At 36.5% G+C, this 17,495-nt stretch overlaps 1 protein-coding gene across 5 annotated transcripts in view; it reads left to right on the top strand.

Annotated features, from left to right (window-relative positions):
- The window catches only part of NTNG1 (netrin G1), a 424,060-nt gene that overhangs the window by 3,207 nt on the left and 403,358 nt on the right, over nt 1-17,495 (top strand). For 4 of the 5 annotated variants that reach the window (XM_012558986.2, XM_023742209.1, XM_023742210.1 and 1 more), the window contains one exon: nt 5,062-5,831. In XM_012558986.2, coding sequence (XP_012414440.1) covers nt 5,586-5,831 — 246 coding nt within the window. In that variant the 5' untranslated portion in view covers nt 5,062-5,585. Of the gene's footprint in view, nt 1-5,061; nt 5,832-17,495 lie in introns of those variants that run through there. The other variant, XM_023742212.1, reaches the window with a different exon arrangement.

The following is a 17,495-nucleotide window of genomic DNA, read 5'->3' as shown; positions in this document are numbered from 1 at the left end:
ATATATATGTGTATTATATATATATATAACATATATATATGGGGTATATTTTCTTTTCTTTTCTGGATAGCATGAAATAAGATATATTTCACCACTAAGACCAACATGAGAACACTCAGGATTCCATATATTGGACCATTAATTTGGTGATACTTTCTATTGCAAAATTTAAGAGGGATAACCTTTAAAACAGTTTCTTTTATTTGGACATATAGCTGTTTTTCCCATTAAGATTTTTGTTTTGTCAGCTTTCACTGAGCATGTGTGTTAAAATGATTCAGGCTAGCTTTTTTAAAGGGAGGCTAGTGTACTATTTCCTTTTGTATATTTGTAATTGGTGCAAATATCCTGTTCTTGCTTCCATTAATATTCTGAAAAATATCAGTTAATATGTTAAAAAATTAAAGAATTACACATTTAGTTGATAGGTTTTGTAAGTGTTGTGAACATTTGGAGAGAGAGTTTTAGAGTTACAAAACACCAAGTTGCTTGGAAAGAAATAAAATTTCATACAACTCAGCAAATCAATTTTATGTTAACATGGGAAAAATATATGCATGAACGTGTGTATGAATTATAATGTATTGTATCCCAGTAGGAAATTTAGAATACTTAAATGAAATAATTTTATTTCCAGAATCTAGAGTTCTGTTTCAAAACATCAGGTGGGTGTAGATTTTCTCAAATGTATATTTCAGACCTGGGTCTCTAAACTTCCCTGTATGAGAGAATGGATGCTTTGTTGTTCTTATGGGGATGAAACACCAGATTTCTTTTGGTTTAACTGATTCTGAAATAATTTTATGTATTATCTAGTCCCCAAACATTCTGAAAAATACATGCTATTTATTTTTTCTAATCAGTCTTCTCTCGATGAAAACAGAGAACTTTCAAGTACTAAAGTGTGTTCTTTGGTTTTATTAAGAATCTCATGATAGGCAGTTGCTCATAATATCCAATCAAGTATGAGTAAGATGTGCCTATGATGTTGTAGTACATGTTAAATTCCTTATATTTTGAGAAACAGTTAAGTACAAGATGGAAACAGATGTTTCCCATTAAGATGACTAGAAATTACAATCTTCACTACAAATGAGTGCAAAGGGACTCGATATATGTTAAAATATCTCATGTAGCAAATCTCATTATAATTGTGTTGGAAGCTGCTAATTTTGATAGGCTATGGAATTTGTACATATCTTTACTCCTTTAGCTTTTTCATTCAATGGGATATGATTATAGTCAATTTTCTTTTTGTTCCTTACCATTCAGAAACATGTATATTTATAAAATTCTTAATGCCTGTGAGGAATGAGTCAATAGCTGTCTATTTCAGGTGCCCCTGAAGAGCTGAGTATTTATGGAATAAATATCCTACTACCAACCCCCCCCACCTCCTAGTTAGATTATATAATAAAGCAAAGGCTGAAAGCCAGCTAGAGTTAGTAGATTTACTGGCAATTTTTCCTCTCAGATGTTAATGAAATTGGCAGTTTCTTTTGGGATATAATTACCTACAAATTTTATCATTACTACTTCCATGTAATATTTTGGGAAGCTCCTGTTTTGATGAGAGAAAGGGCCTGTGAGATACCTTGTGGAAAGGTAATCCAAGGTAGAAAGGAACTAACTTCAGAATCCTGGGGAACGATATGTTCCATGTATGCAAAGCTGTTTTCTAGCCCATTGTAGTCCTGATCAATAACATCTACCAACTTAAGGGCCATGACGTGATTTTGTATTTTGACATTGGCTCTGCACATTTATACACCAGCCAGAGGTCTCTGGCGGGCTCACAGCATATTAGTTTGTATTTTTATTTTCTTAAATAGTAATAACCAAGAAACCTCCTCAGTACTGTAGTTTACAGGTAGAGAGGATGACATTTGATTGCAGTGAGTTTCCAAGGTTCGCAAAGTTAAGAGCTAGCATTGGCACTGCCCAGAGAGGTCTTGAGAAGTTGCTCACTTTTAGGGGATTCAGGTGCCAGAGACAAATTCAAAGCCCACGTTACTTGGCAATTAGACCAGTTATGGGCCAGAAGGGATCAGCTTACAAAGTCCCAAAATATGTCATTGACTGTCGTTCTCATAATCAGTTTGCTGAGCTATTTATTGTAATGACCTAGCTTTAAAGAGGCCATCGATAATTTTAACCTGGCTGAAAGCATAGCCAGATGGGAACCTGTACCATGAGGTAATAAAGGTTAAGGTGCAAAAACCATTCTATTTTTACATGGTTTTATTTGCTTTGAAAACTCCATAATAATACTTCAATGACAAATTCCTGAATTTGAGACAGGCTTCTTTTCAATTATGTGTCGTTGAAGTTCGTAGATTTAATTCCATACTCATTTTAAGTCAAAGATTTTCTTTGAAGTGCATATGGTATGGGAAGTAAGGAGACTCAAAGCAAAGGACACATAATAGCTGACGCTACAAACATAAAAATTAGCATGAAACATCAAATAATTATGTTAAAGAACAGCTTAGTGACCCTCTGCTCATGATGTGTAATATGCCGTGGTCAATATCTTTTCCTGTGTCAGTGGGAGCTCATTAAATGTAAATTCTGCAGGCTAACTGAGCCATGCCATATTAGTGCTTGCCAAAGCTTGACATTTTTAATACATTAATAATATGTCTATAATGTAATGGAAAACTATTAATCACAACTGGTTATGTGCCAGAAATTTAAGCTATAATTGGCTGCTTCTTGTCAGGAATGTCTGTCGCACAGTCCTGCATATGCCTAATATTCAAATATCTTGCACTCCTCTGCATTTTTCCTTGTCAGTTCTCTAAATTCGATCAATGGTGTAGTCCATAATTCTGTGTAACGACCATCATTATAATTCTGGTATACTCTAATGAGAATTCGTTATATTGGGATTGCTTTTGTGTCAGGAGACAGTGACAGGTTCACAGGCTTTTCTTAGTGTCCAGATTTTTCCTGTACAAATGTATGGTCACCCTTTAGTTTATGGTTGCATTCAGGCAAAATGTGGGTGAGGTCAGAGTGTCCAAGAATAAATGGGTGACGGAGATAATTAAAAAAAAAAAAACCCACACATTTAAGACTGATCTCAGGAGCATGCAAATACATACTTAAATCCATATTTTAAAAAATAATATAAAAAATTAACACGTTAGGCTTACTCAGTTCAAACTCAAAGCAGTCCATTCCAGGTCTTCAAGATTGCATTGTTTTTGGAAAATAAGTAGCTGTGTATTTGAAACTAAGAAATGAGGTTAATAATTTCTGGTCTAGTAGATTTTACACTGCCCACCTCCCGCTCCTGGGAAAGTACTTGTTTCTTGCTATAATAAAGCAGTAAACACATTTGAAAAATGCATGTAGAAAGGGTAAGTTTGTGTTATTTTTAACACCTTTTCAGATTATTAGTTGTCAAATTGTTGGATATTTCTGAAAATATCACCTTAAAATTACTAATGAAACTGGAGAAAAAAACAGATAGAAGGCTGTAATAGCCACAACACATGCTTCTCTGTGTTTTTTTCTCTTTTTTTTCTTTTTAGCATAAGATTTCAAAATGTGTTCAACACAGTATAGTCTTTATGTTACAAGAAAGAAGCAGATTCAAATCTGTAGTTTATACGTAATTAGACAAACTGCTAATTATTGCTTCATGGAAACTCAAATATTCAACACTCTTCCTAATAGAAAATATCACAAACTGTAACTATATGATAATATTTTATGAATTGAATATAATGAAAATTGCACTTGCATCCATAAAGCAATTATTATAAATTACTTTGCTATGGAAACACAATTCAACCATCTGTTGGCATTTCATAGTCTGTGACTTAGTTCATTTTAAGATGGTGCATTATTTAAATATAGTGAATTCCTTTTATAAGATTGTTTGAAGATAGTGATCTTCCATATTTAAACTGGTTAATGTGAATTGAAGGGTCTATAATGGAATTTTCCAAAACTGTAATCTTTTTTGTCCTTTTTGAATTGTTTAAAAAATAGCTGGGGGGACTAAGAATATGAACCAACTATTTAAGCAAATATACCTTTTTTACACCTGGATTCCAAAAAATTACTGTCTGTTTAGATTTGGATAATCATCTCAAAGGGAAAAGTTGCCAGTTCAACGCACCAATCACTTCCACCCATAGTTATGCCCGCTGCATTGTAAGTTAACCAAAAGTACTTTTAAATAGTAATTTTCATTTTCTCTGAGAATTAGTGCCATATTATTCTGCTTCATGGCCTGTTAACTCACCCTCAGCTATTTTTATATGTGCATTTTAAATTGTTTTACTACAGAGCTTTTAGTTTTAAAGCAGCATATAATATTCGCCTTTGGGACAAATTCTCTGTTACAGAAAGTAACTGCAAATGCAGATGTAATGGCTATAAAAAGATGTAAGAAAATAGAAAATTCATATGAAAGGAAAATTTGCCCCTTTGGTTTTATTTTTGAAATTTTTTTTTTCAGAGAGCCAAGTTATCTTTATCACTAAATATGACTAAACAAAAGAGGCTAAATTCTTCCAATATAATGAGCAAACCCAGAGGGACAGGCTCATAGCAACAATGCTGGTTTTCACTCCAGCTAACAAAAGCTACAAAGTACACAAGGAATTTGGAGATTTTAGGGTCTTTTTGCCAAGAGACAAAAGGCATACAAGTAGTTGTCATTTCTTTGTCATTGTCATAAAAGCGCTCAATTCCCACATTGTTCTCTTGGAAGATTTTCTAGCTCATGAGAAATGTTTAAATGTAGCCACTTGCTATCAGTTTTGTCAAGATGGAAATATAATTTTTGAAGCAAAACTCTGTAACTCACCTAGAACGCACACATCTGTCTATGTTGTGGAAGAGTTAAATCCTTCATAGTGGAATTCTCTCCAGTGTGAATGGTTTCCGTGGTTTGCACGTTCTACCAAAGCAGCTGAGTAAAGGTTATCCATATTACACCAATTTGCTTTATATTGCATCAAACCTCCAAAATGTCAATATATCATATATTTTGTAATGCACTGATTCTGAGACAATAATTCTTACTCTTATTGTTTCTAAAAGGGTGTTGGTGCCAGAAGAAAAGAATGATTGATGGGAAACAGACACCGGGCTATCGACACTCATCCTTTTGCTTCAGATACTGATATCTCAGTGAGTCTAATCTCCCCTTCTGAGCTGTGAACATCGAGGATCACTCAGGGTTATCGGATGTACAACGGAAGACCCCTCACTTTGCTAAATTATTATCTGCTACTGGACATCTTTTACAAAAACCAAACTAGACCCATGTCTAATAGATATGTTCTAGGACAAAGAACACGCTGCAAGTTGCTGTTAACGCCTGCCACACAAGCATGTTAGGCTTCCACCAAAGTCCTCCCTATTTCCAAACACGCACAATATCTTAACCCTTCGCGTTTGGTTTTGGAGTCTGATTTGACGTCTAGCCCTCTTTTTTTCGTCTTCTTTGAATATAAGACCTACCAACCTATAGACATATATGTATATGTATGTATAAAACGGACGCAGATCCCAGATAAGCAAACTCTGCTTTAGTTACCAAGAAGATTGCAAAGAATTTAGAGATGTATTTGTCAAGATTCTTGTCAATTCATGCCCTTTGGGTTACAGTGTCCTCAGTGATGCAGCCCTTCCCTTTGGTGTGGGGACATTATGATGTATGTAAGACTCAGATTTACACAGATGAAGGGAAAGTTTGGGATTACATGGCCTGTCAGCCGGAATCCATGGACATGACCAAATATCTGAAAGTGAAACTGGATCCTCCAGATATTACCTGTGGAGACCCTCCTGAGACCTTCTGTGCAATGGTGAGACAACACTTTTGAATAGAATATTTCATACTAAATGGAGGCAAGCTGTATATACCTACAAGTGTGGTTAGTGTGAAGACTCAATTCATGCAATGAGTTGAATCTTCAGGTAGCAAATTTGTGTTCCCAGGCTAACTTCACCCTCTGTGCAGGCTTGCGCTACCAGGAATTACAATTTGCACAGTGTGATTGATGCACTGGAACTTACCTTCTGCTTCCCTGCAAACCAAAGTTTTCCTATAGCAGGTGCACTGTATATATTATTTAAAAAAAATCTAACTGGAGGTTAAATCTCAGATTGGAGATTGAGAATATGATTAGGTCATCTGTGCTGTGTTAAAGATAAGATCTGTTGGGAAACAAACTTTAAAAACACAAAGCTTTCATTACACAACTATAAAAGGCCAGTCCAAAGTTTCATAGTTAAGGTTCGGATAGATCTCATAGCTTTCTTCATGAGGAAACTATTGTGATTGGTTAGGAGAACAGTGAAAAGAGAAGCAGAGGATAGAGGAACTAAAGCTTGTGAGAGACTTTTCTAGAAAAGTCTTATTCACCAATTTATGCAGTTTCTTATTTTCAAAGGTCATAGTTTTGCATGGGTACTTGGAAAATGAATGTTGAGAAGTTGAAACATATTTGCTGGAAACTAACGACCAGGGGCATACAAATTCAGATACTATTCTTGTGATAAGCAAAGTTACAGAATTCATTGTTCTCATGGCGTACTGTATATAGTAAGTGAAAACGCAACATCGGAGTGGCACATTGAATTTTCACTAAGGACATAGCTGAAAATATACCTACAAAATATTAGTAAAGAGATTGGTGATTAAAATGATGTTCAATGTGCTAGAGAATTCAGATAGTAGGTTCTTTTGGTTTATGTTGTCTTTTATTATAGGTGGTCTTCATGTGATTCAAGAACTATGATCCCGTTTTTCTCCACATACAGATAAAATTGCATGGCAGGTTTTAATAGTGTTCTTACCTGACTTTATTATCTTGAACCTGGCCTGGCATTTTCAGGATAGTGAAACTATTAATCAAAGTAGCATCTGTTCACAGTCCCCAGTGAGTTAAATTAGCATAAGATCATCTTAGTATTATAGAAAAGGTTTTGTAACAGGAAACAATTTTGAGCAATAAAGAGTGTTTTCACCTAAAAGCTAAGGGCTTGCCATTTTTCAGAAGTGCCTTTCGGGACTGGTTTGAATTATAGTCTAAACCTGATTTTGTGGAGAGTGAGAAAAAAAGCTTGGCTATTAGGTGTCACTACGACTAAAGTACCCTGAAAGACTAAATATTTCAAAGAGAGGACCCATCTCTCTGGGAGACAGGTATGTGCTTTGCAAGGAAGTTGCATTTTAGAAGCTGGAGAATTCCAGAAAAGGAGCTTATTCAAACACATTATATGTACCCATTGCTGTTGAGTTAATTCTGACTCATAGCTATATTAAATGCATTAGCGACACTATAATAAATCTGTAGAAGACAGTATGTTGCCTTTAGAAAAGACCTTTAATAATTTCTCATAAAAGGTCAACTTTAAGTTCTCATTGCGCATCTGGAGTGAAATTGCCATTCAGGTGATAGGTTGTGCCATCTTCCACTCCTTACAGCAGAGGACAAGTTCTGGGCCAGCTCTTCACGCATTAAGAACGCTCTAGCCCTGTGCATTGGTTTGCATGACACTTGTAACAATATGCCTCTTCTGGGATTGTTTGATTCACCAATCTAAGTAAAATAGCAAATATCGGTTTTCAGGATGCCCTTTGCACTGTCATTGGCACTGTCTGATGTGTTCTATGTGTGATTTGTACGTGCAGCTTCCCTGGTCCCAGGCTCTGGCAAGAGAATGCTTGCTCAGCACTGCTTCTGTCCATCGTGTTGAAGGGTTTACCTGGGGTCTTCCATGTGCCTCATTCTCCCATCACAAGTGGGAAGAACACATTACAGAGCCTCCTATGCCTGCCTTTCCCGGTGACATGGCCTATGGTCCTTAAACAAGCCAATTCCTACCTCTCCGATGGCTAAGTGATGTTTGAGACCAAAAGAGAAAAAAGAATTAAAACGATATCCCTCAGTTTTCTCAAGTGCGGTAGCATGTCTACTTTACATGTTTACATGAAACCCCACAGGACCAGCTTTTAAAAGGCTACGTCTTAGTCTGATGCAGATATTCAGAAACCTTGGTGTCTTTAAACCTGCCATTGAGCAGAATAATTTTCCAAGGGAGAGTGTAAGGCTTGTGAGACATTACCTATCAATGCTTAATTTGTGCTCCTTAATATGCATATTATTGGCATAACTTATTTAATAATCTATCCTTCAAATGCACACTTTGGGACTGTTTGTATACGTATTATATAGCAACGCAGTTGTAATGACCTAATATAGCAACACATTCTCTCTGCAGTTGTGGCCTTTCCATAAAACTCTTCAGCGTAAGGGTTCCTGACACAAGGCTGTAAAGCTGTCTCCAGATGCTGTCACATCAGACCTGTTTAGGTGCTCCTTACCCAAGGTCTAATGGGAATCCATAAAGTCATTTGGGTTGTGCCTTACACATTCTTCCCTCCTTGACACTCACATCTATACCTGCTCCCTCAGAGTCGTTATGGCCTATTACATCAGGGTAGCTGCCACATAGGTTCGATCACTACTTAGCCCCTATATGTAAATGTTTGTTGCAAAATGGTTTCAGTAATCATCTGCTCAGCTAGTGACATGCTTATTAGCTGTGACTATAAGCAGTTCTGAGCAGCAAGCGGACGTTTGGTCAGAGAAATACCCTGTAATTCCCATAGCTGATTTATTTAATATACAGTTGAAGGGCACTGGCAATGCATTTCTGCATTTGCTCCATCACTATCTGCCAGTGACTGTCCCTGAATACCGCATTTGCTTTAACATAGAATGAAATCTTAGAGTGAAGGAGCATATAAATGTAGCCATAGATTCCATTTAATAATAGATCTCTGCTTATTAACCTGGATGACCTATTTCATAAATCTTTAATGTCAAGTGATTTTAAATTGTCCTATATTAATTGTACCAGCATTTATTAACATTAGTTTTCTGGGAGATTCTGCCTTTTCTATTTATGACAATAGAATAGGGAAATACACACACATCCATACACGCATACTCTTATTTATGTATGTATAACATGTACATGTATATGTATGAATTCTGTATATTAAGAGCTATTCATTTTCTTTATCATTTAATTTATTTCTTTAAGTTGTTTGATAACTAAAAAGGATCTCTGTTTTGTTAAGGGGGAGGAATCTGAAAGGTAGAGAAGGAATAACTTTCTTTTAATGCTGGAATAACATGTTAGTATAGATCCCATCCTTCTTTCATCCACGTTAAAAGCTCCAGGTAGCACAGCTTTGTCAGAAAACATAGATCATCTAGTGACTACAATTTGTTTCCATTTGCATAAAGCACAGATAGGGATGATCTGAACCTGTGTGTAAAGCTGAAGTGACTTGTTCTTTGTGTTTAGACAAAGTTAGCTGTCATATCTCCACGCAACACCCCAGTGGCTTAAAAATGGCAAAATTAACTGCAATTATCTCCAGCCTGCAGCTAATTTTCTGGATACATTAAACAGAAGCTTTGAAAAGAAGCCTACAGACGGAAGAAGTCATATGCGTTTGTACAATTTATGGAGCAGAAGTGCTGATAATGGTAGAAATGTGAGCCCTTGAGTGCTGTTATGGATTTCAGAGCCAATCAAAACTAAATTAGAAAACAAAGATTATTAAAAAGTCTTCTGTGCATGTAATTTTGGCGTAATATTATGAGGTGGACATTAAATGTTTCCCTTGGAGACTTTTGGGATCATTAATGCAGCATGCCTTTAATTACAAGTAGACTCATATTACTAAAAAAATGGAGAAAAGAAAGGACTCTGTGGTGTAGTTAGCAATACCCTCATTATGTTTACTGAAATAATTAAAAGAAAGGGTATAATTTTTCTAAATAAAATGTCAGAATCTGAAATGAAAATGGATTTTCTTTAGGAAACTTACTAATATATGCCTGTGCTCTTGATAGGCACTGACTCAAGTACTGTAACAGTTCTATTAATGATTATTCCATATTGTGCTATTTCTAGATAGACTATTATTAAGGGGCAAAAAAAGCTTTAATTATTGTAAGCATTGTGGGTAGAACATATTTCACTATGTTCAAATGGAATTTACAAAAGTTATAGAAGGCATCCGTGTTTTATGACTTTAAAAGGAACCCCGGGGTATGTGTGGCTGTTGATAAAGTCTCAGGGCTATCCAGAACTTAAATTTCTGATCTGACATCGGCTCAGGTTGCCATCTGGTGGCTATCAGATGGCCTTTGAGAAATTAATTTTGATAAACTCAGTTAAATTTTCAGTGACAAGGGATTAATATCCTTTTCCCAGAAACTAGAAATAACGTTGACTTACATAAAAATTGAATAGTCTTAAAAACACACTCTGTTCACGTGAAATATAAGTCAATAAGTAAATGAAGTTTTAGTAACAGTGACATCTTTCATTTGCACTGATTTATCCCTTAATTATGCCAGAATGGAATTAAAAAAAACAAAACTTCAGTTCCTTCATTATTAACACTTCCTTGTTATTAGCTCGTTATTTAGATTTATTTCTTAGAAAAGTTTAATTCATGTTTGTAATGAATTAAGTTTCAAGGAGATCGGTCTTTCTGACATATGACTATATCAAGTATCTCTTTGTTGAGGAGCCTACAGTCTCTCTTTATTATCTGTTGCATCAAGTCTAAAGTCCTCTACCTGAATTTTAAATCTGGGTGTATACAACCTTATTTCCCACTATTTCCCAAAAGGACCCTGTGGCACCTCCATGGGGCATAAAGCTGGCAATCTAATTGGAAGGGTGGATACTGGGTTTGGGTTAAAGCCGCCTTGGCATGACATGTGTGGTTTATGGAGCAGGCCTTTGGAAGGAGCTGGTGTGAAGATTGTGGTGGGGCTGACCAAACCTGAAACCACCTCACGTCCTTGTTTCCAGCCAGTGTTCTCTAGTGCACCGGTGCTCCTCTATGTTGGCTTAATGCTTCGCAAATATTATTACAGAATACAGTATGCCAGGTGAAGTGAACAGAGCACAGAGCACATGCAAAACATGGTCTTGATGATGCGAATCAGAGTCAAATAAAACACTGTCCTAGCCTCCAAAGGAGGTAAGAAAAGTACTGAGCATAATTAATACAAAGTAACGTGTACCCTGGGGGTGGGAAAGCAGAGAAGTAGAACCAGCTTTCAGAATCCAAAAACAAAACATTATTTTGCTGCATGTCAAAGGGCCACTTGGAAAATACTATCTGGTAGCCAAGTGCCGGAGTCCCTGGGTAGTGCAAATGGTTAACGCATCTGGCTGCTAAGTGAAAGGCTGGAGGTTCAAGATTCAAGTCCACTTGGAGATGCCTTGGAAGAAAGGCCTGGTGATCTACTTCCAAAACATCGGCCATTGAAAACCCTATGGAGCACAGTTCTACTCTGACACACACGGGGTCGGCATAAGTTGGAGTCAACTTGATACCAGCTGGTTTCTTTTTTGGTTTAACTATGTGCTTAATGTTATACAATATCTGAAAAGGCAAGAAAAAAGGCTGGATGGAGTGGAGGCACAGTTTTAAATGAATGACAACCTAGTAGCCTGGTTAAAGGTAGAATGACTTCTTGTATCTTGGCAAAATGAAAGAGGAGCGAAAAAATCATAGAAACTAAAGAGGGAGACCACACGGATATATGAATTTCATTTTTTAGAAGAGGCATTTATTTGCTTAGTGAGAAGTTTGACTTTTTAATGTGTCTTGGCTATTGGAATTCATTTATTTCCAACTGTGGTGAATTTACTCCTGTGTACTTTTGCCCCTTTTCTAATTCTTTTGCTTAAGCCAACAGTTAAAAAGTAAATAAATAAATAAATAAAGTTTCTACTTGGGCCTTTTAAACAAAGAGCACTGTCAGTTAATCCAGTTCAAAAATATGAATATTCTTCTTAGAAGAGAAGATCTTGTTTTAGAGACTTTTCCACACACTTCCTTTTGTGGAAATTATCTGTATTCCCACAATGGATTTTGGTGGCAGACAGTCATTATCTTAGGGCTAGGACATATTCATCTGAGTGCCACCTTCTGTGTCTTTTTTCCTAATGTGAGACCTTTGAGAAGCTGCCATTTACCTTAAGCAAGGTGTCCCTTTTCACTTACTTAGAATCAGTCTTTTTGGAAACAGTTACGTAGTGAAACATATTCCTGCTGGTGTGATATCTGCTTTGGTTTTAATTCACCAGACCAATGGGCAGACTAGTTTTCTGGTGTGCCATTTTTAGATTTTCAGAATTTCTTTTCTTACAAAAGAGACAATGATGAAAGTTGTTTCACAAGCATAATATTGGAAAAGAACTGACAGAGATTGGCACGTTGCAAGTTTCTTCTCATCTTGCTGGGGATAGATAGATTCACATAGTGTCTGTTCCATGAAAATTAAGGATGTGAGTTGAGGAAGAAACCAGAATTGGTTTTCATTCTTTGACCTACTTTGAAACTGACTTCTAGAATATTAAATGAAGAATTGAGCTGGGTATTTCTCCAGTCCAAAGAAATATGCCTTTTGTTCCAGAGGGGTGATGTCCATCGAGAGGTCCAGCAGCTGACATCGTTATCAGATCTTGTGTGAACAATGGTTTTTCACCATCGCTTGCAAATTTTTTCTTTTCTTTTTTTCCCTGTTGCTCCATTTCCTTCTTGGACATGATAAAATGAAGAACTCAAGTACACTCCCAAGCAACCTGTAAGCATGGTCTAAAAACTAACCTTATGTTTCAGCCATGTTGTCCTGATTCCTCTATGTTGATTTGCACAAGGGAAGAATTTGTGAATTGGTTAAAAAAAAAAAAAAAAGATCAGAGAAGTAAGAGACGTATGAAACCCGCCCAGAAGTTAGAAGATCGTTCAGAAAATGAATTCTGTATTTCAGAGAAAGATATGTTTGTGTGTATATAGCTTCTAAAAGACATGAATGTGGGATGTGAACAATTATAATGGGTCCGCCAGACATGGGGAGCTGAGATTTGTAGATGATGTAAAGATTTCACCAGAGGCTCTCAATCTTTTTTGTAAGTGACACGTGAAAGTTATGGACTTTTTACAGTGGAATGAGATCGTTCATATTATAGACCATTTACAAGTTTCCTCAGGAGAGAGAGGAATCCAACACATGGGGTCAGCATGGGTTGTAGAAGAGAAAATGTGTATGACAGCAAGAAAATGAGCTGGTGGCCAATGTGTTCATCTGGGGTTAGTTGTTGATGCCTGGGCCACCTCTAATGGATTGTTTTATTGTGTTTTCAGTGAGGGTTTACACAGCAGTTGATGTTCCCCGTCAACAATTTCTACACAAATTGTTCAGTGACATTGGTTACATTCTTTGCAATGCGTGAACATTCTCATTATTTCCGTTCTTGTTGCTCCATTTCTCTACATGGATTTTGATTTCAGAATCTTCTTTAGAAAGACAATTATGTTGTGCTAGGGAGTATTCTCATTAATGAGTTCGTCTGGCTCAAAATCATTTTCTATCTAGCCATCACTGACTGGATAGTGCCTAGCGCGGTGTTGCATGCTTGTCGAATCGAACGTGCTATAATTTTAAAAACAACATTTGTAGCCGATGTTCCTCTAGAACTTACACGGTGCTATGTACTATACTAAACATTTGGCTTGTGCTCGTTCATGTAATCCTCAATCCTATCATTATACTTATTTAACGGGTAAAGTAATTGAGCCATGAGGTTAAGTAGTGGGAACATGATATAAACCCAGGCAGTCTGACGTCCATGTCCACTCTTAAACTATCCTATAAATTTCTCTCTAATTTTATTTGTAGCACGTGGGATTAAACCATATCAAAAGCCTTTTTTAAAATCATATTTATGATTTGGACTATAGCTACAATACTATGATTTTGTTATTTAAATAGCATTTTTATCTGAAATAACCTCAGAAAATTGGATTCTGTAAACACAGTGCATCGGATATTGGAAATACACATTAGGTGATGAGTGTCTTCATTCAGGGGTAAGAGAACCAATCAACAGTGTTTCCATTCTTGCTTTCTTTTCCATTAATGTGTTCATATAAATGGAAATAAGCTGCTAGAAATCATAGAGAGCAGAGTACATATTGTACTCACGATCTAAAACCAGAATAATAAGTCAGCAACTGTTGGCTAGTTAACAAAATCATATTCTTGTGGGTGAGGTGTTGAGAAAAGTAGTTAGTGTGATGCTTTTGATTATTTTTGACACTATCGATACCAACTGTTATGATATAGCCATGCTATCTCCGCTTGGATGTCCAATAGGCTTTTTAAACTTAACATGTTTATGATAGAACTCTTGAATCCTACTTCCCAAATTGATTCTGCTTCTAGTCTTTCCCTCATCTATAAATGGCAGCTTCTAGTTGTCTAGTTACTCAAGACAAAATATCTAGGAATTCTCCTTAATTCCTTTATAACTCTTACTACACACATAAACAAGTCCTGTTAGCTAAGCCTTCAAAATGTGTCCCGCATCTGACCACTTCTCACCCTTTCCACTGCTAACTTCCAAGTCCAAGCCAGCTTTATGTCTAGGCTAAACTCCTGCAATATCTCCTAATTGGTTTCCCTGCTTCTACTCTCGCCCTATTATCAAGTTTATACATAGATGCCGAGTGAACTTTTAAAAATCGAAGTCAGTAAGTTCTTTTCCTTGTTAAAATTCTTCCAGTAGCTTCATGCCTCATTCAGAATTAAATCCAAACCCCTACAATGCTTGAAAGTCCCAACTGAATCTGGTTCCTGCATACTTTTCTAAAATCCATTCTGATCACCCCCACCTTGACCAGTCCTCTCCAGCCACACTTTTTCTTGGTGTTCATCATATAAGTAAGTTTATTCCTGCCCTATTGTCTTTGCTTGGATCTATATTCTCAATGTATTCCCATAGCTTGATCCTGCCTTTTATTCAGGTCTCTGCTTAAAACATCTTTTGAAAGGGATCTGTCTGACCACCCTATATAAAATATATATCCTATAGGGTCGCTTTGAGTCGGAATTGAGTCGACCGCACACTGCAACAACAATGTACAGTGTTTATCCTCTAAGCCTGCTTAATTTCTTTTCATTGTACTTATTACGAGGGTGATATTAAAAATGTTTAACCACTGGGACAGCACAGACACTGACCAGTCAGAAGAGACATCAACAATTATGCTGTACTGGGAGTTTTCTGACAGAATACCAGCTCAATTATAATGATCTAATATTATGTTACATATTTTCTCACTTCTTTATTATCTGTTTTCCCCTCTAGGATGCAAGTTTCAAAAGGGCAAGAACTTTATCATGTGTCTGCCCATAGTAAGCCAAAAAAAAACCAAACCTGTTGTCATCAAGTTCATTCTATATGTTAGAGTAGAACTACTCCATAGGATTTTCTTGGCTGTAATCTTTACAGACCAGATTGCCAGGCCTTTCTTCTGCGGTGCTGCTGGATGGGTTAGGTTAGTAGTCAAGTGCACATTGCTTGTACCACCTAGGGACCTGTTGCTCACAGTTGTCATTGTTAGATGTGGTCAAGTAGATTCCAACTCATGATGACCCAAAATGTGCAGAGTAGAATTACTCCATAGGATTTTCAAGGATGTCACCTTTAGGAAGCAGATCGCCAGGCCTGTTTTCTGAGGTGCCTCTGGGTGGGCGCGAACCACCAAACTTCTGTTAGTAGTTGAGCACTTAACCCTTTCTGCTACCCAGGGACTCCATTACCCGTAGTAGGGCTCAGTAAATACTTTCTGAATGCATGAACTGTTCAAACAGAGGTATGCTAATCTGTCTATAACACTCATATAAAAGATTATTGTTCTAACACATACAAGACCGTTGGGGTATATAGACCATGCTGGAGGTCCTGAATCTTAAAGCTATCATAAACTTTTTTTTTAATTAAAAAAAAATTTAAGGATATAAACTCTATGATAAATACATGTACAAACACCACTGACAATTAGCAATGTTAGTTATCGTTATATCGATTTTCCTGGGGCTTTTAAAAAAATGAAGAATTCCTGACAAAGCTGAAGCCATCTTTGTCCCCATCCTCTGATCCATTCCTGTCTCCCCTTTCCAGAGATAACCACCATCATGAATTTGGTGTGTTTCCTTCAGTCCATGCTTTTTATAGGAAACCTGTGTGTTCATAAACAATGTATAGTTTTGTTTTGGGGTTTTGTTTTTTTAATGTTACCATCCTGAAATAGTTATTCTGTAATTTGTTTGTTTTGTTCAAACTTGGTTATGAAAATTATCCATGTTCATGTGTGTGATCTAGTTCATTCATTTTAAAATGATGTATAGTGTTTTGGAAACCTTGGTGGCATAGTGGTTAAGAGCTACAGCTGCTAACCAAAAGGTCGGCAGTTTGAATCCACCAGGCATTCCTTGGAAACCCTATAGGGCAGTTCTATTCTGTCCTATAGGGTCGCTCTGAGTTGGAATCAACTTGACGGCAATGGGTTTTTGGTTTTTTTAATATAGTATTTCATTGTATACGTACATTCCTCACTATTATGCATTTAGGAAGCTTCTTTTTTTATTTTTGCAATTACAAACTGCCCTGCAAGGAACACCTTTGTACTCCTGGTACATGTGAGCAAGAGTTTTATTTTATTTGTTTTTTCTTATATACTCAGAAGCCAATCTGCTGGATTTATAGAGTATGGCCATTTTCATCAAATGAGGTGGCACCACTTTGCATTCCTACCAGCAGGTTACTAGAGTTCTCCTTTATAAATTTTGTTTTGTCTACTGATATGCTTTCTCTTATTATATGTAATAAAATACATTTACTAAATTATGTTTCTCTTATTGCCTTAGCTGTCAGGACACTCATAGTTACAGTCTATGATCTATCAAAGAAATCATAATTAGTTCATGACTTTTGAGAAAGCTATATGTATGTGGCACAGTGGTTAAGAGCTCGACCGCTAACCAAAAGGTTGGCCGTTCAAATCCGCCAGCTGCTCCTTGGAAACCCTATGGGGCAGTTCTACTCTGTCCTGTATGGCCACTATGACTTGGAATTGACTCACTGGCAATGGGTTTATATGTACCATGGCCATTAATCTCTCATCTTTGTTTTAATGAATTACCAGTACATCAGTTGGAAGTTGTTTGAGCATCACTAATAAATACTCATAATGCTAACTCAATAGGAAGAAGCATGAAATTTTGAGAGATAAACACAGAGCTAAACTATAAGCAAATTTCTATGACTAAATCTTTATACTGGGGGGAGGCAACACATTTTAAGGATGGCCCCTTGTATCTGGCCACCTGAATTGAAAGTTGTACCCTGACTTGTACAACTTATACAAAAATCACAGCCTTAAAAGTTATTTTTAATAGCATCATACAATTTTTTTTCCCAAGTTCAATGTCTGCATTACTGGACTACAAGAATAGCTTTGTAGTACTTTTTTTTTTTTTTAATATTTTATTGTACTTCAGGTGAAGGCTTACAGAACAGATAGTTTCTCATGTAACAGTAACACACATGCTGTTTTATGACATTGGTTAACA

The sequence above is a fragment of the Trichechus manatus genome, unplaced genomic scaffold, assembly GCF_000243295.1.
Source record: "Trichechus manatus latirostris isolate Lorelei unplaced genomic scaffold, TriManLat1.0 scaffold00204, whole genome shotgun sequence".
NCBI lineage: Eukaryota > Metazoa > Chordata > Mammalia > Sirenia > Trichechidae > Trichechus > Trichechus manatus.
The sequence above is the reverse complement of the archived record's forward strand: the minus strand, read 5'-3'. Positions and strand labels throughout refer to the sequence as shown.